This window comes from Antechinus flavipes, chromosome X (genome assembly GCF_016432865.1).
Source record: "Antechinus flavipes isolate AdamAnt ecotype Samford, QLD, Australia chromosome X, AdamAnt_v2, whole genome shotgun sequence".
Lineage (NCBI taxonomy): Eukaryota > Metazoa > Chordata > Mammalia > Dasyuromorphia > Dasyuridae > Antechinus > Antechinus flavipes.
This window is the reverse complement of record NC_067404.1, coordinates 81,067,364-81,089,877: the sequence shown is the minus strand read 5'-3', so window position 1 is coordinate 81,089,877 and position 22,514 is coordinate 81,067,364. Positions and strand designations below refer to the sequence as shown.

The following is a 22,514-nucleotide window of genomic DNA, read 5'->3' as shown; positions in this document are numbered from 1 at the left end:
TCTGTCTCACTGTCTCTGTCTCACTCTCTGACCCTTTCTCTTTTTGTCTCTCTGGTTCGCTCTTGGTCTCACTCTCTGTCTTACTGTCTCTGTCTCACTCTGACTCTCTTTTTGTCTCTCTCTCTGGTTCTTTCTCAGTCTTACTCTGTCTCACTGTCTCGCACTCTGACTTTGTCTTTCTGTCTCACTGTCTCTTCTCTGTCTCACTCTCGACTCTCTCTTTTTGTCTCACTCTTTCTCTGTCTCTTGGTCTCACTCTCTGTCACTCTCTGACTTTGTCTCTGTCTCACTGTCTCTTCTCTATCTCACTCCCTGACTCTGTCTCTGTTTCACTGCCTCTCTCTCACTCTCTGACTTTGTCCCTCTGTCTCACTGTTTCTTTCTCACTCTGACTTTGTCTCTGTGTCTCTCTGTCTCACTCTCTGTCTTTGTCTCTGTGACTGTCTCTCTGTCTCACTCTGACTCTATTTCATTGTCTCTGACTCTGTCTCACTCTGGTTTTTTTCTCTTTGTCTCACTGTGGCTCTGTCTCTTGTCTCTCTGTGTCTCTCACTGTCTCTGTCTCATTATCTGTATGTCTCACTGTCTCTTTTCTGTATCACGCAGTCTCACTCTGTGACTGTTTGACTCTCTGAGTCTGTCTGAGTCTCTCTGTCTCTGAGTCTGTCTCTTCTCTGTCACACCCTACCTCTTGATCTTCCTTACTTTCTGCATCTCTCTCTGTCTCTGTTTTCTGTCTCTCTTAAACAACTGCCCTCTTCCCTGTGGCCAGTGGAATCACTGAGTCAGGAAGCACACACGGCGCCACCCGGTTAATTCAGAAGCTCGTAGCTCTACTACAGATTTTACACGGGTTCAAAAAGAAGTCTTTTGATAGTTGCAACTTGTTTGCATTTTGTTTCCGGAGCCTGCCCTCGGTCCTGATGTTCCAGCTTTATCAGAATCTAACTAGACACAAGTGAGAGGGTGAGACACTCATGAAACTCCCTAGGGATAGGTAGTTGGAGAAGGGTGGAGTACACTGGGACTAAAGAGGGAACCTCTGCCCCGGTGTCTCAATTCCCTCTGGTCATCTCGAGCCCCTTGCCTGTGAATATGAGTTTCCCAGTTTTGTCTTTCAGTGACTGTTTTCCCTCTAGTCCTTCGTACAATGTCCCGTATACGTTAAGACTCCAGGAAATGAACTACTATCACAATGTGGTATGGGAAAAGGACAAAGACAGGAAGGTAGCCATCTCCCAGAATTCCAGGGGTCCCCCTCGGCCTAGAGCACGCCTTCTGTTCGAAGGTTCCCTGCGCCAGATGAAGGCTCGCGTCAGTGCCCCTTGTCCGCCAGAGTGTCTGGCTCCCGGTTACAGCCGTCGTTTCAATAAAACATCCTCTGGGAGGGAAACGGGGACGCGTGCGTTTATAAGTTGCTTTAAGTGACCGCTTTGTTTCCTTTTGTTTTGAAACAGGTGCTATTGATGGGTAAGAGCGGGTCTGGCAAGACCAGTATGCGATCGATCATCTTTGCGAATTATATCGCACGAGATACCCGCCGCCTCGGTGCCACGAGTAAGTTCCTTCCCCTGCGCCTCCCATCCCAAACCCCCGGTTTTCCCAAACACCCCCTGGCAATGGGATTTCCCTAGTTGGTCTGATTTGGGGCACGTGTTTTTAGAGGGCTATTTCTTCCAAACCTAGGCCTCGTTCCCTAGTCAACCAGACAGTTGCAGAGTATGGTCACCAAGGAGGCCGTAATTGGCAGAAATGTCAACTTCGGCTGGTATTGGAAATCTGGCTTAGAGACTAGAGAGCTTTCTCCTTCCCCTTCTGTTTGCAGAAGATTTAACGATCCTTGTTTGAGGTCTAGGTCTTCCGACAAGTTTATTTTTCTGCTCTTTGGTAGGTACAATCCACCAAAAGGAGGGAAAGAAGGAACCTGGCATTTATTAAACACCCCCCCTGCGCAGGCCCTGTGCTAAGAGCTTTACAAATATTATCTCATTTTGTCCTCACGACAACCCTGGGAGGTAGATGTGATTATTGCTCCCATCTTACAGAAGAAACCGAGGCAAACCGAATGACTTGTCCAAAATCTCCCAGCTAGGAAGTATCTGAGGTCTGAGGTGTAGGAGGAGAGATTGGCACTGAGGCGTGAAGGGGATTAGAGATAAGGAGAGAGTGTCAAGGCCACTGCGTTTGCAAAGGCCTTTCTGTCGTAACTCATTGAGTAGCAAGGGCTTTAGGGCAGTCGCTTAGGCTGCCGAATGGAGAATGGAGGAGTGGAAAGAGACTAAAATTGAAAGAGCAGCCCGAGTTCTGCTATAGTAGGCCGGGAGTGAGGTGGGGGCCATCCTGGGGCAGCGGTGTGTGAATGGAAAAGGAGCGGAGGTTTTACCCGGGCAGTGGCAGTAAGGAACTGACGAGCCGGGGTACTGGAGGGATGCTGGCACCATGGACAGGGAAGAAGTTTGGACAGAAAGAGAATGAGTGCAGTTTCAGATGCTTATGGGACCTCCCGCTTGTGATGTCCAAAAGGTTGATGGTGTGAGTTAGGACTGGCTATATTGCGACCTCTGTACATCAAGAGATAATAACTGGGCCCATGGGAGCTTATGAGGAGCAGGTTGAGAACAGAGCCCGGGCCAGAGGGCAGCTTCAAGTTAGTGTGTGGGACTTAGCTGAGGGCCCAGTAAAGGAGATGGGGGAGGAAGAACCAGGAGAGAGTAGCATCTAAAAAGCTTAGGAAACAGGAAGTGGTGAGCACCTGTGTCAGTGGTTACAATGGGGTCGCCATGGAATTGGAGTCCTTGGTAATCCCAGAGGTTGGATTTTCAAAACTTTTTCCTGCCAAGATGGTCCTTAGACTTTTCAGATTGCCAGGGGAGTCCTTGGCCACAAAATGTTAAGAGACAAAGGACTCCCACGCTTAGGGAACACGGAGTGAGGACCACGCTGGGCTGGCGGCAAGATCAAGGCTGTGACTGTCTCTGTGTGCGGTTGAGGTAGACCAGAGGAGGAAGTTGAGGAAATGGATAGTTAGGATCCTGGAGGAGACTTAGGATGTCCTGGTGGAGACCCGTCATGTGAAGAAAGCGCCTGTGGGGGAGAGAGAGGCAGACAAGTCAGTGAGGAGGGGGGGGACCCTGTCCTAGGGGACAATGGCTGGTGCGCCAATGTGACCCTCCAAGGAAGAGCGACCGCTGAGACGTGGCAGCAGAGGGAAAGTCTGGCTATGGCCAGACCTCACCTCAGCTGCTCATTGGTTACTTTGGAACACAGAAATGGAGGCACGGCCATGGGGGGAGCAAGGGGCCTGACGCTGACCCGCAAAGGATCTTGGACCAGCTTACATGATCTTGAAAATCCAACTCCTCTGGCCTTAAGCATTCAAAGTACTGAACTCAGCCCGAGGAAGGCCTGGGTTCAAATCCTACCTCCTGCACTTATTAGCCATGTGAGCATGGCAAGTCACTTCCTTCTCAGAGTCTTGATTTCCTCACGTGTAAGATCAGTGCCTTCGGTGCCCTCCTCGTAGGGCACCTAAGGGGGATCATGGATGGCAAGTCTGGCTAGCCACGCGCACACACATCCAGGTACACACAGAGGCACACAGACACACATGTGCCATTCAGTAAGGAGTCTTGCCGGATCCTTGGTGGCCAGCCAGGGGAGCGGAGAGCCCTACTCCTGGCTGTCCCGAGGTTTGGGAAACAGACATGGCTTGTCGCGGGTCCTGGCCCTGTGCCAGCATACATTCTGCTTGGGCTCCCCAAAGGCAGGCTCCCTTCTGGGCCACACAGGAAGGTTTTGTTGTCAGCGACCAGTACCGGCCCTGCTGGAAAGTCTGCCTTTTTTGCAATGTTTCTTTTTTTCTTTTCTTTTTTTTTTTTTTTTCCCAAGGTTCTCATTTTATTTTAAAAATATTTCCCCCCAATTACATGTAAAAACAAATTCTAACAATTGATTTTTTTTTTTACATTTTGTGTTCCAAATTCTCTCCTCTCCCCCTTTCCCCTTTCCTGAGACATTAAGCAATCAGGCATATTTATATATGTGGAATCATATCCATATATGTGTAAAACATTTCTATATTCACATTATGTACATCTGTAGAAACAAAAAAAAAATAACATTCAAACTCCTTCAATTCTTTCTCTAGAAGCAAAAAACAGTTTTCATCAAGAATCCCTTGGGATTGTCTTGGATCAATATATTACTGAGAATAGCTAAGTCACTCGGAGTTTTCTCTTTTATATGTACAATGTTCTCCTGAGTGGATTTACCTCACTCTGAATCAGTCCCATCCAACCTTTTCGGGAATATCCCTGCCTTCATTTCTTAAGTGAATTCTAGTTTCACCTAAAAAACTTCTTTCTGGAAATCTCCTCCTGGATGTCTTGGAAGTATCTCACATTAAGATGCTTAAAACAATTCATATTTTCCCAAAAAGCGATCCATCCTTCAAATTAATTTTAATTCTTGATTGAGGGAGGAAAGGGAAGGGAACAAACATTTAGTAAACACTTCATATGTGCCAAGCAATGTACTAAGTGCCTTTCAAATATTATCTCATTCATTTTTTTAGTTGCAACAACCTGGGAGTTAGGAGTTATTATTAACTAAAGCAGACAATGGTTAAATGCCTTACCCAGGGTCACATAACTAGTAAATTTCCTAAGTCACAGCAAGGCTTCCAAATTTCCAAGCTTGAAGCCACCCTTCTTTCTTCCCTCTCCCTCATTACCATATTTACTTAGTCTAGTCAAACCCTTCTTATCAGTAACTCTGACATCCTGTAGATCGTCACTGAAACCCTTTTCTAATCCCTTATTACTTCATTCTCCTCACTTTCAACCCTCCTCCCCCAAATTTTATCCTAACTCTCCCCAATTCTTCCATTTGCCATCTGGAACACCTTTCCATAGGCAGCACAATTCCCTTGATCTTAAATCTATTCCTCTCCTACTCCTTCCATCATACTAAAAAGCTGGATTTTCCCCGATAACAAAGTCTTTCTGGCTATTCTTTCCAGTACTAGCTTTCCAATCAATCATTTTCCTTGGATCACTGATAGCAGTTGGGGAGTTGGAGCGTCCCTTGCAACCCATCACTACTTCTAGATTTCCCCCCTTTCTTCTTTGCCCAGTAATCTCTCTTCCTTTGAGGTTCATTCTATTCCTATCTATCATCAAATTATATTCCTGGTAGCTATTCTTTATAGGCCTGCAGGTGATTCCCCTTTTTTTCTTAAAGAGTTCAATACCTAGTTTATAAATTTTTCCCTTCTTCCCAACTCCTGCTTTCATAGTAGGAATTTTAATGTACATATTACTTCTCCTTCAAATACTCTAATCACTCAATTCCTCAATCTACTTACCTCTCATGGACAACTTCTCCAGTCTACCTCAGTAAAACAAACAAAAATGATTATATCCTCAATACAGCTATTACCCACAGATATAGGCATGTACAAGTATTCTGAAATTCCCTTTTCCATCCATAATCCATTGTTTTTTCCTCTTTAATGTCTGCCTTCCTTTACATAACTCCATAATTCATCCTCCAATTCCTTGATTTCCCAACTGTCTTTAAATACAACCCTCCGTGCACCAGGTACTCTTTCTTCTTCTCTCCATCTTGACTCCATGGTGAACTAGATTCCATCCGAAGGCCTGTTATCATATGACTGATTATAGCCAGTCAAGCCTTGGCCTTGGATCACTCCCACCATTTATCTTCTTCGTACCTAGACACGTATTACTGAATGAAGGTAGAGAAAATCATGTCACCATTCTGACTTGGTCTACTACAAATTTATGTTATATAATTTCAAATGGACTCTCACTTTGGCAGTGTTTCTAATGCCCTTCTATTTCTTTTCCAGTTGATGTGGAACATTCTCACGTTCGATTTCTTGGAAACCTGGTACTGAATCTCTGGGACTGTGGTGGGTAGGTATCGTTTGCTTTCTCCGGTACCAGACCAGCAGGGGGAAAAGCACAGCCATAGGTTCCGTCTCAGCAGAGCCTCGATCTCAATTTCCCCAGCTTGAGGTCTTCCCGACCCCAAATCTGTTGATGTTCCCCTGCGGTGTCATGAGGGTCAGCATGGTCCTGTGGCGCATGCTCAGTTGGGTGACTGGCTGCAAGGCAGGATCCCCACTTGCTCTGGGCTGGGTGTCCTAAGCTCCTTCGAGCGCTCTCTGCCCCTAGCAGGGCTCCGCTTCCTCACTGGCCCAGTGGTTGAGAAACAGCCCTTGGCTTGGTAGCTTTATGAGCTTGAAATTGTCACATCTACCTGAAGCCATTGATTTCCTCTTCCTTTCTCTGTCTGGAATCACATCATTTATTCAAATTTTGTTGACTTTTGTTGGGGAGGGTGAGAGGTGGAAGGTCAGGAAGAGAGTCTTAGTATCCGATATTTCATAGACGTTCCCAATCCAGAAGCCCCAGGGGACTGATCCAAATGCCCAAGATCAGGAACGAGCTCCCAAAGGAATTGGGGACTGCTCCAACCACGTTGGAGAACAATCTGGCCCCGTGGCCAAAGTGTTATTAAACTACCCATAATACCCGTGGTACCTCTCCTGGGTCTGGTTCCGAAGCCACTTAGGGGCAAAGGAAATGAATCCCTACCTTCTAAAATACTTCTAGCAGCTCTCTTTGTGGTGGCAAAGGAGCAAAAATGGCAGGGACGCTCATCCCTTGCGGAATGGCCGAACAAGCTGTGGTATATTATTATTACGTAGGATACTATTACTATTATGTAGCATTATTGTTATTATTATGTGGTATATTATTATATGGTGATGGAGTACTATTGTGGTACACAAAATGCGGGGCTCACTGATCACAGAAAAGCTCAGAAAGACTTGCATGAAGTAACAAAGAACAAAACAAGTAACAGAGTTGAACAGATAGCAAGCAGAGGAAAAGAGAGCCAAGCCAGAAGTTCTTTAGTCCTCCTAAAGGGCTCTTGGTGTAATGTCTGAAACGTAGGTATGGGGGAAGTTCTCTGTGCCGGAGAACAGATGGGCACAGAATTTGATTTAGTAGCTGGGAGTCCTTTGCAGCATTAGTAGGAAGACGGGCTCTAGACCCCCATCCTTCCAAAAGACCACAGGCCTCAAGTTGAGAGCACCTTTTTTGGAAAATCTCAGCTTTGGTTGAGGGTCTACTTCCCAGAATTCCCACACTCTCTGATCTGTTCCTTATCCTTCTGGCCCAATGGTAGGATATGCATTTCGGGCCTAACCAATAGCCTAGAAACATTTATACTCTCTTCCTTTTCCACAAAAGAGGCTACAAACATGACTAATTTTTCATATTGCATTTGCAATCAGGCTGGTCCTCCTAGTGGTTATCCCTACTGCTCGTAGTACTCGGTTCATTCAGAAAAATCTACCCATCCTTTCTTCCCTGTTTCTAACTCTTCCCACCCACACAGCTCTTTCCCTTCTTGGAAGCTCGAGGCGCCCACTCTTCACGTCACATATTTTGCTACCTTACACATATTGCCTTTTTTCTCAAAGGAACATGTTTCCTTTCTGTGACAAGCTTCTCTGAGTGACAGAAGGGAAATAAGCTTTTGATGTGCCAGGCACTGTGCTAAACACTTAACAAATTTCAACTCATTTGATCTCCGTAACACCATACCATTATTTTCCCTTTTTTCCAATTGAAGAAACTGAGGCGGACTTTCCTTGAGTCGACTGGCTAGTCGGTATCCGAGGTTGAATTTGAACTGATATCTTCCTGGCTCCCAGCCCATCGCTCCATCCGCTGCAGCGCTGTTTAGGAAGGACAGTTGGCTGTTTGGGGCACAATGAGCAGACAGGCTTTGCCAGACCGGGAGGGTTTGCTCGATCCAAGTAGTCCCCCGCGGGGTGGTCTCGGGAGCTGTGTTGCCAAGCCCGTTTTTGTAATAGCTTCATCTTGTCCCGTGGAAAGAGCCTCATGATGGATCGGGGACTTGCATCCGTTAAGTAACAGGACAGACGGTGTAGACGGTTTGTCCTGAAACCCCTTGAATCTGCTAGATTTGAAACTGCTAGAATCATTTAAAATAGGAAAGTACCCACTCCATATTCCATGAAACAGATGTGAATGTTAATGTGCTATGGGAAGGTGTGGGGTTCGGGTCAGAGACGTGCCTCCTGTATTCCACTGGGCCCAGTGCCGGCCTGAGTCAACAGGAAGCCTTCGCCTTGAAGAGGGAGCGCTGGGATGACCTCCCTGAGGCTCCGCAGCTTCTCCCATGCTTTGACTTGAACTCTTTCCTTTGTGAATTTGATTCTAACAAGAAGTCTTAACTGTGATCTTAGAGTTAGACTTGAGACCTCCCCTTTCCCCCCATATACACGTCCTGACAATGGCTGGTGTGAAAGTGAAGTAGTTAAAGGGTGTAAACGGGAGCCCGGCAGCACAAGGCCATTGATCTTCTCTGTCTGCTTTCCGCAGCCAGGACACCTTCATGGAGAACTATTTTACCAGTCAACGGGACAACATTTTCCGCAACGTGGAGGTTCTGATTTACGTGTTTGACGTGGAAAGCCGCGAGCTGGAGAAGGACATGCATTACTACCAGTCCTGCCTGGAGGCCATCCTTCAGAACTCTCCTGATGCCAAGATCTTTTGCCTGGTGCACAAAATGGACCTCGTTCAGGAGGATCAACGGGACCTGGTAAGAGGTCGCGGCGGCGGCTGTTAGGCCCCCCCGAGGGGGCCTTCGGCTTACCCCCTTTCAGAGCTGTGCGCAGTGAGATATACTTTGGGCTCCTTTGTGGTCAGAGGGAAAGGGGGGCAGTTATACAGCCCAGCCATATGGTGGCGCTAGATATCGCTTACTTACCTGGCAGGCCCCCTCATTTCCTGTCTGCGGATTACTTCCTATGGGCTTAGGGCCGGTGGGGGCATAGGATTTGAGGCCTAGAATCCAGGACCCTGCGCCAGGAGGAAAGAGGTTTCTGCTGTTGCCCTGTGGTTGTTTGGGTCAGGGTGCGAATTGAGGTGATTGGTTTGTCGCTTGTACCATAGCAAAGTTTAATGTACAGCCGAGTTCTTAAATTAGTGTTTTAGTTGGAAGCTGGACCAAGTGTTCCACCACATTGGGAATGGAGGCTTTGCTTTGGATTTTGAATTGTAAAATGGGCCCAGCCAGTCAAGGCAGGCCTCTGGTATCTCCCTTCTCTTTCTCCCTCCTCCCCTCCCCCTCCTGTCCCTCTCTCTTTCCTTCCTGTCCCTCCCTCTTTCCTTCCTGTTTGTCCCTCCCTGTCCCCTTCCTGTCCCTATCTCTCCCTCCTTTCTTTCTCTCCCTCTCTGCTCTCTCTCCTTCCTGTCGCTTCCTCTTTCCTTTCTGTCTGTCTTTGCCTGTCCCTTTCCTGTCCCTCCCTGTCCCTTCCTGTCCCTACCTCGCCCTCCTTTCGTTCCTTCCCCCTCTGCTCTCTCCCCTTCCTGTCCCTCCCTCTCCCCTCCCTGTCCCCTTCCTGTCCCTCTCTCTTTCCTTCCTGTCCTTCCCTCTTTCCTTCCTGTCTGTCCCTCCCTGTCCCCTTCCTGTCCCTATCTCTCCCTCCTTTCTTTCTCTCCCCCTCTGCTCTCTCTCCTTCCTGTCGCTTCCTCTTTCCTTTCTGTCTGTCTTTACCTGTCCCTTTCCTGTCCCTCCCTGTCCCCTTCCTGTCCCTACCTCGCCCTCCTTTCCTTCCCTCCCCCTCTGCTCTCTCCCCTTCCTGTCCCTCCCTCTCCCCTCCCTGTCCCCTTCCTGTCCCTCTCTCTTTCCTTCCTGTCCTTCCCTCTTTCCTTCCTGTCTGTCCCTCCCTGTCCCCTTCCTGTCCCTATCTCTCCCTCCTTTCTTTCTCTCCTGCTCTGCTCTCTCTCCTTCCTGTCCCTTCCTCTTTCCTTTCTGTCTGTCTTTGCCTGTCCCTTTCCTGTCCCTCCCTGTCCCCTTCCTGTCCCTTCCTGTCCCTACCTCGCCCTCCTTTCCTTCCCTCCCCCTCTGCTCTCTCCCCTTCCTGTCCCTCCCTCTCCCCTCCCTGCCCCCTTCCTGTCCTTCCCTCTTTCCTTCCTGTCTGTCCCTCCCTGTCCCCTTCCTGTCCCTATCTCTCCCTCCTTTCTTTCTCTCCCCCTCTGCTCTCTCTCCTTCCTGTCCCTTCCTCTTTCCTTCCTGTCTGTCTTTGCCTGTCCCTTTCCTGTCCCTCCCTGTCCCCTTCCTGTCCCCTTCCTGTCCCTACCTCGCCCTCCTTTCGTTCCTTCCCCCTCTGCTCTCTCCCCTTCCTGTCCCTCCTTCTCCCCTTCCTGTCTCTCCCTCTCCCCTTCCTGTCCTTCCCTCTCCCCTTCCTGTCCCTCCCTCTTTCCTTCCTGTCTGTCTCTCCCTGTTCCCTCCTGTCCCTTCCTGCCCCTTTTTCTTTCCTTCCTGTCCCTATCTCGCCCTCCTTTCTTTCCCTCCCCCTCTGCTCTCTCCCCTTCCTGTTCCTCCCTCTCCCCTTCCTGTCTCTCCCTCTCCCCTTCCTGTCCTTCCCTCTCCCCTTCCTGTCCCTCCCTCTTTCCTTCCTGTCTGTCTCTCCCTGTTCCCTCCTGTCTCTCCTGCCCCCTTTCTCTTTCCTTCCTGTCCCTATCTCGCCCTCCTTTCTTTCCCTCCCCCTCTGCTCTCTCCCCTTCCTGTCCCTCCCTCTCCCCTTCCTGTCCTTCCCTCTCCCCTTCCTGTCCTTCCCCCTCCCTTTCCTGTCTCTCCCTCTTTCCTTCCTGTCTGTCTCTCCCTGTCCCCTCCTGCCCCCCCCCGTCCCCTTTCTGCCTCTTTCTCTTTCCTTCCTGTCCCTCCTTCACCCTCCTTTCTTTCCCTCCCCCTCTGCTCTCTCCCCTTCCTGTCCCTCCCTCCTTCCTGTCCCTCCCTCTTTCCTTCCTGTCCCTCCCTCTTTCCTTCCTGTCCTTCCCTCTTTCCTTCCTGTCCTTCCCTCTTTCCTTCCTGTCCTTCCCTCTTTCCTTCCTGTCCCTCCCTCTTTCCTTCCTTTCCATCTCTCCCTGTCCCTCCCTGCCCCCTTTCTGTCCCTACCTTGCCTTCCTTTCCTTCCCTCCCCCTCTGCTCTCTCCCATTCCTGTCCCTCCCCTTTTCCTTCCTGACTTTCTCTCTTCCCCCTCCTTCTTCCCCCTCTTTCCTTCCTGTCCGTCCCTCCCTGTCCCTTTCCTGTCCCTCCCTGCCCCCTTTCTGTCCCTACCTCACCCTCCTTTCCTTCCCTCCCCCTCTGCTCTCTCCACTTCCTGTCCCTCCTTCTTCCCTTCCTGTCCTTCCCTCTCCCCTTCCTGTCTCTCCCTCTCCCCTTCCTGTCCCTCCCTCTCCCTTTCCTGTCTCTCCCTCTTTGCTTCCTGTCTGTTTCTCCCTGTCCCCTCCTGTTCCCCCCCCCCGTCCCCTTCCTGCCCCCTTTCTCTTTCCTTCCTGTCCCTATCTCGCCCTCCTTTCTTTCCCTCCCCCTCTGCTCTCTCCCCTTCCTGTCCTTCCCTCTCCCCTTCCTGTCCTTCCCCCTCCCTTTCCTGTCTCTCCCTCTTTCCTTCCTGTCTGTCTCTCCCTGTCCCCTCCTGCCTCCCCCCCCGTCCCCTTTCTGCCTCTTTCTCTTTCCTTCCTGTCCCTCCTTCACCCTCCTTTCTTTCCCTCCCCCTCTGCTCTCTCCCCTTCCTGTCCCTCCCTCCTTCCTGTCCCTCCCTCTTTCCTTCCTGTCCTTCCCTCTTTCCTTCCTGTCCCTCCCTCTTTCCTTCCTATCCCTCCCTCTTTCCTTCCTTTCCATCTCTCCCTGTCCCTCTCTGTCCCCTTCCTGTCCCTACCTTGCCTTCCTTTCCTTCCCTCCCCCTCTGCTCTCTCCCATTCCTGTCCCTCCCCTTTTCCTTCCTGACCTTCTCTCTTCCCCCTCTTTCCTTCCTGTCCGTCCCTCCCTGTCCCTTTCCTGTCCCTCCCTGCCCCCTTTCTGTCCCTACCTCACCCTCCTTTCCTTCCCTCCCCCTCTGCTCTCTCCACTTCCTGTCCCTCCTTCTTCCCTTCCTGTCCTTCCCTCTCCCCTTCCTGTCTCTCCCTCTCCCCTTCCTGTCCCTCCCTCTCCCTTTCCTGTCTCTCCCTCTTTGCTTCCTGTCTGTTTCTCCCTGTCCCCTCCTGTTCCCCCCCCCCGTCCCCTTCCTGCCCCCTTTCTCTTTCCTTCCTGTCCCTATCTCGCCCTCCTTTCTTTCCCTCCCCCTCTGCTCTCTCCCCTTCCTGTCCTTCCCTCTCCCCTTCCTGTCCTTCCCCCTCCCTTTCCTGTCTCTCCCTCTTTCCTTCCTGTCTGTCTCTCCCTGTCCCCTCCTGCCTCCCCCCCCGTCCCCTTTCTGCCTCTTTCTCTTTCCTTCCTGTCCCTCCTTCACCCTCCTTTCTTTCCCTCCCCCTCTGCTCTCTCCCCTTCCTGTCCCTCCCTCCTTCCTGTCCCTCCCTCTTTCCTTCCTGTCCTTCCCTCTTTCCTTCCTGTCCCTCCCTCTTTCCTTCCTATCCCTCCCTCTTTCCTTCCTTTCCATCTCTCCCTGTCCCTCTCTGTCCCCTTCCTGTCCCTACCTTGCCTTCCTTTCCTTCCCTCCCCCTCTGCTCTCTCCCATTCCTGTCCCTCCCCTTTTCCTTCCTGACCTTCTCTCTTCCCCCTCTTTCCTTCCTGTCCGTCCCTCCCTGTCCCTTTCCTGTCCCTCCCTGCCCCCTTCTGTCCCTACCTCACCCTCCTTTCCTTCCCTCCCCCTCTGCTCTCTCCACTTCCTGTCCCTCCTTCTTCCCTTCCTGTCCTTCCCTCTCCCCTTCCTGTCTCTCCCTCTCCCCTTCCTGTCCCTCCCTCTCCCTTTCCTGTCTCTCCCTCTTTGCTTCCTGTCTGTTTCTCCCTGTCCCCTCCTGTTCCCCCCCCCCGTCCCCTTCCTGCCCCTTTCTCTTTCCTTCCTGTCCCTATCTCGCCCTCCTTTCTTTCCCTCCCCCTCTGCTCTCTCCCCTTCCTGTCCTTCCCTCTCCCCTTCCTGTCCTTCCCCCTCCCTTTCCTGTCTCTCCCTCTTTCCTTCCTGTCTGTCTCTCCCTGTCCCCTCCTGCCTCCCCCCCCGTCCCCTTTCTGCCTCTTTCTCTTTCCTTCCTGTCCCTCCTTCACCCTCCTTTCTTTCCCTCCCCCTCTGCTCTCTCCCCTTCCTGTCCCTCCCTCCTTCCTGTCCCTCCCTCTTTCCTTCCTGTCCTTCCCTCTTTCCTTCCTGTCCCTCCCTCTTTCCTTCCTATCCCTCCCTCTTTCCTTCCTTTCCATCTCTCCCTGTCCCTCTCTGTCCCCTTCCTGTCCCTACCTTGCCTTCCTTTCCTTCCCTCCCCCTCTGCTCTCTCCCATTCCTGTCCCTCCCCTTTTCCTTCCTGACCTTCTCTCTTCCCCCTCCTTCTTCCCCCTCTTTCCTTCCTGTCCATCCCTCCCTGTCCCTTTCCTGTCCCTCCCTGCCCCCTTTCTGTCCCTACCTCACCCTCCTTTCCTTCCCTCCCCCTCTGCTCTCTCCCCTTCCTGTCCCTCCCTCTTCCCTTCCTGTCCTTCCCTCTCCCCTTCCTGTCTCTCCCTCTCCCTTTCCTGTCCCTCCCTCTCCCTTTCCTGTCTCTCCCTCTTTGCTTCCTGTCTGTTTCTCCCTGTCCCCCCACCCCCGTCCCCTTTCTGCCTCTTTCTCTTTCCTTCCTGTCCCTACTTCGTCCTCCTTTCTTTCCCTCCCCCTCTGCTCTCTCCCCTTCCTGTCCCTCCCTCTCCCCTTCCTGTCCCTCCCTCTTTCCTTCCTTTCCATCTCTCCCTGTCCCCTCTGTCCCCTTCCTGTCCCTATCTTGCCCTCCTTTCCTTCCCTCCCCCTCTGCTCTCTCTCCTTTCTGTCCCTCCCCTTTTCCTTCCTGACCTTCTCTCTTCTCCCTCCCTCTTCCCCCTCTTTCCTTCCTGTCCGTCCCTCCCTGTCCCTTTCCTGTCTCTCCCTCCTCCTTCCTGTCCCTACCTCACCCTCCTTTCCTTCCCTCCCCCCCTGCTCTATCCTCTTCCTGTTCCTCCCCTTTTCCTTCCTGACCCTCTCTCTTCCCCCTCTCCTCCTGTCCCTCCCTTTCTCTTCCTGTCCCTTCCTCTCCCCTTCCTGTCTCCTCCTTCCTGTCCCTCCCACCTTTCCTTTCTCTTTCCCTGTTCCTTCCTGTCCCTCCCTCTCCCTGCTTTCCTTCTCTCCCTACCCCCTCCTGTCCCTCCCTGTCCCCTTCCTGCCCCTTTCTCTTTCCTTCCTGTCCCTACCTCACCCTCCTTTCCTTCCCTCCCCCTCTGCTCTCTCCCCTTCCTGTCCCTATCTCTCCCTCCTTTCTTTCTCTCCTGCTCTGCTCTCTCTCCTTCCTGTCCCTTCCTCTTTCCTTTCTGTCTGTCTTTGCCTGTCCCTTTCCTGTCCCTCCCTGTCCCCTTCCTGTCCCCTTCCTGTCCCTACCTCGCCCTCCTTTCCTTCCCTCCCCCTCTGCTCTCTCCCCTTCCTGTCCTCCCTCTCCCCTCCCTGCCCCCTTCCTGTCCTTCCCTCTTTCCTACCTGTCTGTCCCTCCCTGTCCCCTTCCTGTCCCTATCTCTCCCTCCTTTCTTTCTCTCCCCCTCTGCTCTCTCTCCTTCCTGTCCCTTCCTCTTTCCTTCCTGTCTGTCTTTGCCTGTCCCTTTCCTGTCCCTCCCTGTCCCCTTCCTGTCCCCTTCCTGTCCCTACCTCGCCCTCCTTTCCTTCCCTCCCCCTCTGCTCTCTCCCCTTCCTGTCCCTCCCTCTCCCCTTCCTGTCTCTCCCTCTCCCCTTCCTGTCCTTCCCTCTCCCCTTCCGGTCCCTCCCTCTTTCCTTCCTGTCTGTCCCTCCCTCTTCCCTTCCTGTCCCCTTCCTGCCCCTTTTTCTTTCCTTCCTGTCCCTATCTCGCCCTCCTTTCTTTCCCTCCCCCTCTGCTCTCTCCCCTTCCTGTTCCTCCCTCTCCCCTTCCTGTCTCTCCCTCTCCCCTTCCTGTCCTTCCCTCTCCCCTTCCTGTCCCTCCCTCTTTCCTTCCTGTCTGTCTCTCCCTGTTCCCTCCTGTCCCTCCTGCCCCTTTCTCTTTCCTTCCTGTCCCTATCTCGCCCTCCTTTCTTTTCCTCCCCCTCTGCTCTCTCCCCTTCCTGTCCCTCCCTCTCCCTTTCCTGTCCTTCCCTCTCCCCTTCCTGTCCTTCCCCCTCCTTTTCCTGTCTCTCCCTCTTTCCTTCCTGTCTGTCTCTCCCTGTCCCCTCCTGCCCCCCCGTCCCCTTTCTGCCTCTTTCTCTTTCCTTCCTGTCCCTCCTTCACCCTCCTTTCTTTCCCTCCCCCTCTGCTCTCTCCCCTTCCTGTCCCTCCCTCCTTCCTGTCCCTCCCTCTTTCCTTCCTGTCCTTCCCTCTTTCCTTCCTGTCCTTCCCTCTTTCCTTCCTGTCCCTCCCTCTTTCCTTCCTTTCCATCTCTCCCTGTCCCTCTCTGTCCCCTTCCTGTCCCTACCTCACCCTCCTTTCCTTCCCTCCCCCCCTGCTCTATCCTCTTCCTGTTCCTCCCCTTTTCCTTCCTGACCCTCTCTCTTCCCCCTCTCCTCCTGTCCCTCCCTTTCTCTTCCTGTCCCTTCCTCTCCCCTTCCTGTCTCTTCCTTCCTGTCCCTCCCACCTTTCCTTTCTCTTTCCCTGTTCCTTCCTGTCCCTCCCTCTCCCTGCTTTCCTTCTCTCCCTACCCCCTCCTGTCCCTCCCTGTCCCCTTCCTGCCCCTTTCTCTTTCCTTCCTGTCCCTACCTCACCCTCCTTTCCTTCCCTCCCCCTCTGCTCTCTCCCCTTCCTGTCCCTATCTCTCCCTCCTTTCTTTCTCTCCTGCTCTGCTCTCTCTCCTTCCTGTCCCTTCCTCTTTCCTTTCTGTCTGTCTTTGCCTGTCCCTTTCCTGTCCCTCCCTGTCCCCTTCCTGTCCCCTTCCTGTCCCTACCTCGCCCTCCTTTCCTTCCCTCCCCCTCTGCTCTCTCCCCTTCCTGTCCCTCCCTCTCCCCTCCCTGCCCCCTTCCTGTCCTTCCCTCTTTCCTTCCTGTCTGTCCCTCCCTGTCCCCTTCCTGTCCCTATCTCTCCCTCCTTTCTTTCTCTCCCCCTCTGCTCTCTCTCCTTCCTGTCCCTTCCTCTTTCCTTCCTGTCTGTCTTTGCCTGTCCTTTCCTGTCCCTCCCTGTCCCCTTCCTGTCCCCTTCCTGTCCCTACCTCGCCCTCCTTTCCTTCCCTCCCCCTCTGCTCTCTCCCCTTCCTGTCCCTCCCTCTCCCCTTCCTGTCTCTCCCTCTCCCCTTCCTGTCCTTCCCTCTCCCCTTCCGGTCCCTCCCTCTTTCCTTCCTGTCTGTCTCTCCCTGTTCCCTCCTGTCCCTTCCTGCCCCTTTTTCTTTCCTTCCTGTCCCTATCTCGCCCTCCTTTCTTTCCCTCCCCCTCTGCTCTCTCCCCTTCCTGTCCCTCCCTGCCCCCTTCCTGTCTCTCCCTCTCCCCTTCCTGTCCTTCCCTCTCCCCTTCCTGTCCCTCCCTCTTTCCTTCCTGTCTGTCTCTCCCTGTTCCCTCCTGTCCCCTCCTGCCCCTTTCTCTTTCCTTCCTGTCCCTATCTCGCCCTCCTTTCTTTTCCTCCCCCTCTGCTCTCTCCCCTTCCTGTCCCTCCCTCTCCTTTCCTGTCCTTCCCTCTCCCCTTCCTGTCCTTCCCCCTCCTTTTCCTGTCTCTCCCTCTTTCCTTCCTGTCTGTCTCTCCCTGTCCCCTCCTGCCTCCCCCCCCCGTCCCCTTTCTGCCTCTTTCTCTTTCCTTCCTGTCCCTCCTTCACCCTCCTTTCTTTCCCTCCCCCTCTGCTCTCTCCCCTTCCTGTCCCTCCCTCCTTCCTGTCCCTCCCTCTTTCCTTCCTGTCCTTCCCTCTTTCCTTCCTGTCCCTCCCTCTTTCCTTCCTATCCCTCCCTCTTTCCTTCCTTTCCATCTCTCCCTGTCCCTCTCTGTCCCCTTCCTGTCCCTACCTTGCCTTCCTTTCCTTCCCTCCCCCTCTGCTCTCTCCCATTCCTGTCCCTCCCCTTTTCCTTCCTGACCTTCTCTCTTCCCCCTCCTTCTTCCCCCTCTTTCCTTCCTGTCCGTCCCTCCCTGTCCCTTTCCTGTCCCTCCCTGCCCCCTTTCTGTCCCTACCTCACCCTCCTTTCCTTCCCTCCCCCTCTGCTCTCTCCCCTTCCTGTCCCTCCCTCCTTCCTGTCCCTCCCTCTTTCCTTCCTGTCCTTCCCTCTTTCCTTCCTGTCCCTCCCTCTTTCCTTCCTATCCCTCCCTCTTTCCTTCCTTTCCATCTCTCCCTGTCCCTCTCTGTCCCCTTCCTGTCCCTACCTTGCCTTCCTTTCCTTCCCTCCTCCTCTGCTCTCTCCCATTCCTGTCCCTCCCCTTTTCCTTCCTGACCTTCTCTCTTCCCCCTCCTTCTTCCCCCTCTTTCCTTCCTGTCCGTCCCTCCCTGTCCCTTTCCTGTCCCTCCCTGCCCCCTTTCTGTCCCTACCTCACCCTCCTTTCCTTCCCTCCCCCTCTGCTCTCTCCACTTCCTGTCCCTCCTTCTTCCCTTCCTGTCCCTCCTTCTTCCCCCTCTTTCCTTCTGTCCCTCCCTCTCCCCTTCCTGTCCCTCCCTCTCCCTTTCCTGAATCTCCCTCTTTCCTTCCTGTCCTTCCCTCTTTCCTTCCTGTCCCTCCCTCTTTCCTTCCTGTCCCTCCCTCTTTCCTTCCTTTCCATCTCTCCCTGTCCCTCCCTGTCCCTTTCCTGTCCCTCCCTGCCCCCTTTCTGTCCCTACCTCACCCTCCTTTCCTTCCCTCCCCCTCTGCTCTCTCCACTTCCTGTCCCTCCTTCTTCCCTTCCTGTCCTTCCCTCTCCCCTTCCTGTCTCTCCCTCTCCCCTTCCTGTCCCTCCCTCTCCCTTTCCTGTCTCTCCCTCTTTGCTTCCTGTCTGTTTCTCCCTGTCCCCTCCTGTTCCCCCCCATCCCCTTCCTGCCCCTTTCTCTTTCCTTCCTGTCCCTATCTCACCCTCCTTTCTTTCCCTCCCCCTCTGCTCTCTCCCCTTCCTGTCCCTCCCTCTCCCCTTCCTGTCCCTCCCTCTCCCCTTCCTGTCTCTCCCTCTCCCCTTCCTGTCCTTCCCTCTCCCCTTCCTGTCCCTCCCTCTTTCCTTCCTGTCTGTCTCTCCCTGTCCCTCCCTGTCCCCTTCCTGTCCCTCCCTCTTCCCTTCCTGTCCCTCCCTCTCTCCTTCCTGTCCCTATCTTGCCCTCCTTTCCTTCCCTCCCCCTCTGCTCTCTCCTTCCTGTCCTTCCCTCTCCCCTTCCTGTCCTTCCCCCTCCCTTTCTTGTCTCTCCCTCTTTCCTTCCTGTCTGTCTCTCCCTGTCCCCTCCTGCCTCCCCCCCCGTCCCCTTTCTGCCTCTTTCTCTTTCCTTCCTGTCCCTACTTCACCCTCCTTTCTTTCCCTCCCCCTCTGCTCTCTCCCCTTCCTGTCCCTCCCTCCTTCCTGTCCCTCCCTCTTTCCTTCCTGTCCTTCCCTCTTTCCTTCCTGTCCCTCCCTCTTTCCTTCCTGTCCCTCCCTCTTTCCTTCCTTTCCATCTCTCCCTGTCCCTCTCTGTCCCCTTCCTGTCCCTGCCTTGCCTTCCTTTCCTTCCCTCCCCCTCTGCTCTCTCCCATTCCTGTCCCTCCCCTTTTCCTTCCTGTCCTTCCCTCTTTCCTTCCTGTCCCTCCTTCTTCCCCCTCTTTCCTTCCTGTCCGTCCCTCCCTGTCCCTTTCCTGTCCCTCCCTGCCCCCTTTCTGTCCCTACCTCACCCTCCTTTCCTTCCCTCCCCCTCTGCTCTCTCCCCTTCCTGTCCCTCCCTCTTCCCTTCCTGTCCTTCCCTCTCCCCTTCCTGTCTCTCCCTCTCCCTTTCCTGTCCCTCCCTCTCCCTTTCCTGTCTCTCCCTCTTTGCTTCCTGTCTGTTTCTCCCTGTCCCCCCACCCCCGTCCCCTTTCTGCCTCTTTCTCTTTCCTTCCTGTCCCTACTTCGTCCTCCTTTCTTTCCCTCCCCCTCTGCTCTCTCCCCTTCCTGTCCCTCCCTCTCCCCTTCCTGTCCCTCCCTCTTTCCTTCCTTTCCATCTCTCCCTGTCCCTCTCTGTCCCCTTCCTGTCCCTATCTTGCCCTCCTTTCCTTCCCTCCCCCTCTGCTCTCTCTCTCCTTTCTGTCCCTCCCCTTTTCCTTCCTGACCTTCTCTCTTCTCCCTCCCTCTTCCCCCTCTTTCCTTCCTGTCCGTCCCTCCCTGTCCCTTTCCTGTCTCTCCCTCCTCCTTCCTGTCCCTACCTCACCCTCCTTTCCTTCCCTCCCCCCCTGCTCTATCCTCTTCCTGTTCCTCCCCTTTTCCTTCCTGACCCTCTCTCTTCCCCCTCTCCTCCTGTCCCTCCCTTTCTCTTCCTGTCCCTTCCTCTCCCCTTCCTGTCTCTTCCTTCCTGTCCCTCCCACCTTTCCTTTCTCTTTCCCTGTTCCTTCCTGTCCCTCCCTCTCCCTGCTTTCCTTCTCTCCCTACCCCCTCCTGTCCCTCCCTGTCCCCTTCCTGCCCCTTTCTCTTTCCTTCCTGTCCCTACCTCACCCTCCTTTCCTTCCCTCCCCCTCTGCTCTGTCCCCTTCCTGTCCCTCCCTCTCCCTTTCCTGTCCCTCCCTCTCCCTTTCTTGTCCCTCCCTCTCCCCCTCTCCCTTTCTTGTCCCTCCCTCTCCCCTTCCTGTCCCTCCCGCTCCCCTTCTTGTTTGTCTCTCCCTGTCCCTTTCCTGTCTCTCCCTGTCCCTCCCTGCCCCCTTCTGTCCCTCCCTGTCCCCTTCCTGCCTCTTTCTCTTTCCTTCCTGTCCCTACCTCACCCTCCTTTCCTTCCCTCCCCCTATGCTCTCTCCCCTTCCTGTTCCTCCCTTTTTCCTTCCTGACCCTCTCTCTTCCCCCTCTCTCCTCCTGTCCCTCCCTCTCTCCTTCCTGTTTCTTCCTTCCTGTCCCTCCCACCTCTCCTCTCTTTCCCTGTTCCTTTCTGTCCCTCCCTCTCCCTGCTTTCCTTCTCTCCCTACCTGCTCTTGTCCCTACCTGTTCCTTCCTGACCCTCTCTCCTCATCCTCTCCGTTTTTCCCTGTTCTCTTCTGTCCCTCCCTCTCCCCTCTCTGCCATCTCCTATCCCTCCTTCTCCCCTTCCTATTCCTTCCTCTCCCTGTCCTGTCCCTCCCTTTCTCTTCCTGTCCCTTCCTCTTCTCTTCCTGTCTCTCACCCTCCTCTCCCTCTCTCCTTGTCCTCTACTGTCCCTCCCTCTTCCTTCCTCACCCTCTTTCCTCCTCCTCTCTTTCTCTCTGTCTCCTCCTGTCCCTCTCTCTTCCCTCCCTGTCCTTTCCTGTCCCTCCCTCCCCTTCCTGTCTCCTTCTCTACTCTTGTCCCCTCTCCTGTCCCTGTCTCTCCTCTTTCTTCCTTCAGTCCCCACCTCTGTCCCTCCTGTCTTTCCCTTTCCTCTCCTGTCCCCCCACCTTGTCTCCTCCCACCCCCCCCAGGTGTTGTGAGGACTAAATGAAGGTATGTTTCTGAAAAGCTTCCTGCACGGTGACTGGCTCATTTTAGCTCTTTAAAAAGTACTTGATTCCTTCCCTTTTCCTTTCCTTCAGAGGACATTCTATGGCTCCCTTGTGTTTTTAGAGAGTAGAGCCAGACGTTCAATCTACTGTCTGCTGGCCAGGGCAGAAAAGAGCAACAAGCACCTCCCATTTGGCTGCCGACCCCCAACCTCCAAAGGGCTTTCCTGCGTCCCAGAACCCCTCTAATGATCACATTGTGAGTTGGAGCCATTTTGGCCCAGTGCTGGAAGCCATGAGAAGGACCCTGGTTGCTAGACTGCCTTTTCTAATCAGAGCACCTCCCAGGGAGCTTAGGAACCGACACTGTTCCCATAGGCCGGAGCGCTTGGTAGGACCTGAGCAGTGCCAGAAGCAGAGTTGCTTGTAGGGCCAGAGCCTTTGGCAGGGCCCGAGCCCCTGGCAGGGCCAGAGCCGCTGGCAGGGCCAGAACCGCTGGCAGGGTTCGAGCTGCTCCCCTCTCTGCTGGGTGGTGCACTTCTAAAAACTCTCGTCGTCTTAGCCCCCGTAGCTGAGCCTGGCCTTCTTGCCCTTGGTTTCAGGTCCCCCTGGGGCCCGTGCTCAGCCCTCCCTCGGTTCCCTGAGGTCTAGGTCTGAAGCCCCGTCATTGCCTCTTTTTCTAAGACCATTCACTCTCACATCAGGACCATGTATCCTTGTGGTTTTAGAAGGAAAAGGCACTTCTGGGACCAGTGGTACAATAGCAACTTTTGTGTTATATTGGGATATCCACAGATTTGTTTTCCAGAACTTATACTTGTATAAACTGTCTGATCTTAGGTCACTTCTTTATTTTTTCCAATAACATATAAAGATAGTTGTCAACATTCACTTATGTAAGATTTTGAGTTCTGAATTTTTTTTTCTCCCTCCCTCCCTTCCTTCCCCTCTCAAGATGGCTAGCGATATTATATAGGCCGTACATGGACAGTCATTTTAAACACTTTTCCATATTAGTCATATTTATGAAAGAAAAATCAGAACAAAAGGGTAAAACCACAAGAAAGGGAAATAAAAGGTGAAAATAGTAAGCTTCGATCCCCATCCAGTCTCTGTAGCTCCTTCTCCAGATGCAGATGGCTTTTCCATCCCAAGTTTATGGAAGTGTCTCGGATCATTATGTTACTGAGAAGAACTAAGTCGGTCATATTTGATCATCACATAATCTTGTTATTGCTGTGTTTAATGATCTCCTGGTTCTGCTCGCTTCCTTTGGCATCAGTTTATGTAAAGTTTTTCCAGGCTTTTCTAAAATCAGCCTGCTCATCATTTTTTTCCTTTTTTTTTTTTTTCAATTTTAATTTTTCAAAAAAGTTTTAATAGTATTTTATTTTATTTTCCAGATACCTGCTAAGATTTCAGTATCATTTTTGTAAGACTTTGTGTTCTAGATTTTTCTTCCTCCCTCTCTGACCTCCTCCTTCCCCAAGATAGCAAGCAACATGCAATTCCTCTAAACATATTTCCATATTGGTCATGTCGTGCAAGAAAAATCAGACCAAAGGGAGGAACAAAACACATGAAAGAAAAAAATAAACCTAAAAAAGGTGAAGATAGTATTGGAATTGCCTTGAATCACCGCACTGTTGAAAAGAGTCATGTTATCACATAATCTTTTGTTGTCGTGTTTAATGATCTCCTGGTTCTGCTTGCTTCCTCTGCATCAGTTTATGTAAAGCTTTTCCAGGCTTTTCTAAAATCAGCCTGCTCATCATTTTTTTCCTTTTTTTTTCTCTCAATTTAAAATTTTCAAAAAAGTTTTAATAGTATTTTATTTTCCAGATACCTGCTAAGATTTCAGTATCATTTTTGTAAGACTTTGTGTTCTAGATTTTTCTTCCTCCCTCTCTGACCTCCTCCTTCCCCAAGATAGCAAGCAACATGCAATTCCTCTAAACATATTTCCATATTGGTCATGTCGTGCAAGAAAAATCAG

General features: G+C 52.6%; 1 protein-coding gene across 4 annotated transcripts in view; it reads left to right on the top strand.

The window, feature by feature from the left end:
* RRAGB (Ras related GTP binding B) overlaps window positions 1-22,514 on the top strand; it is a 43,754-nt gene that overhangs the window by 5,771 nt on the left and 15,469 nt on the right. For all 4 annotated transcript variants that reach the window (XM_051968677.1, XM_051968679.1, XM_051968681.1 and 1 more), the window contains 3 exons: window positions 1,458-1,557; window positions 5,873-5,939; window positions 8,448-8,670. In XM_051968677.1, coding sequence (XP_051824637.1) covers window positions 1,458-1,557; window positions 5,873-5,939; window positions 8,448-8,670 — 390 coding nt within the window. The remainder of the gene's footprint in view (window positions 1-1,457; window positions 1,558-5,872; window positions 5,940-8,447; window positions 8,671-22,514) is intronic.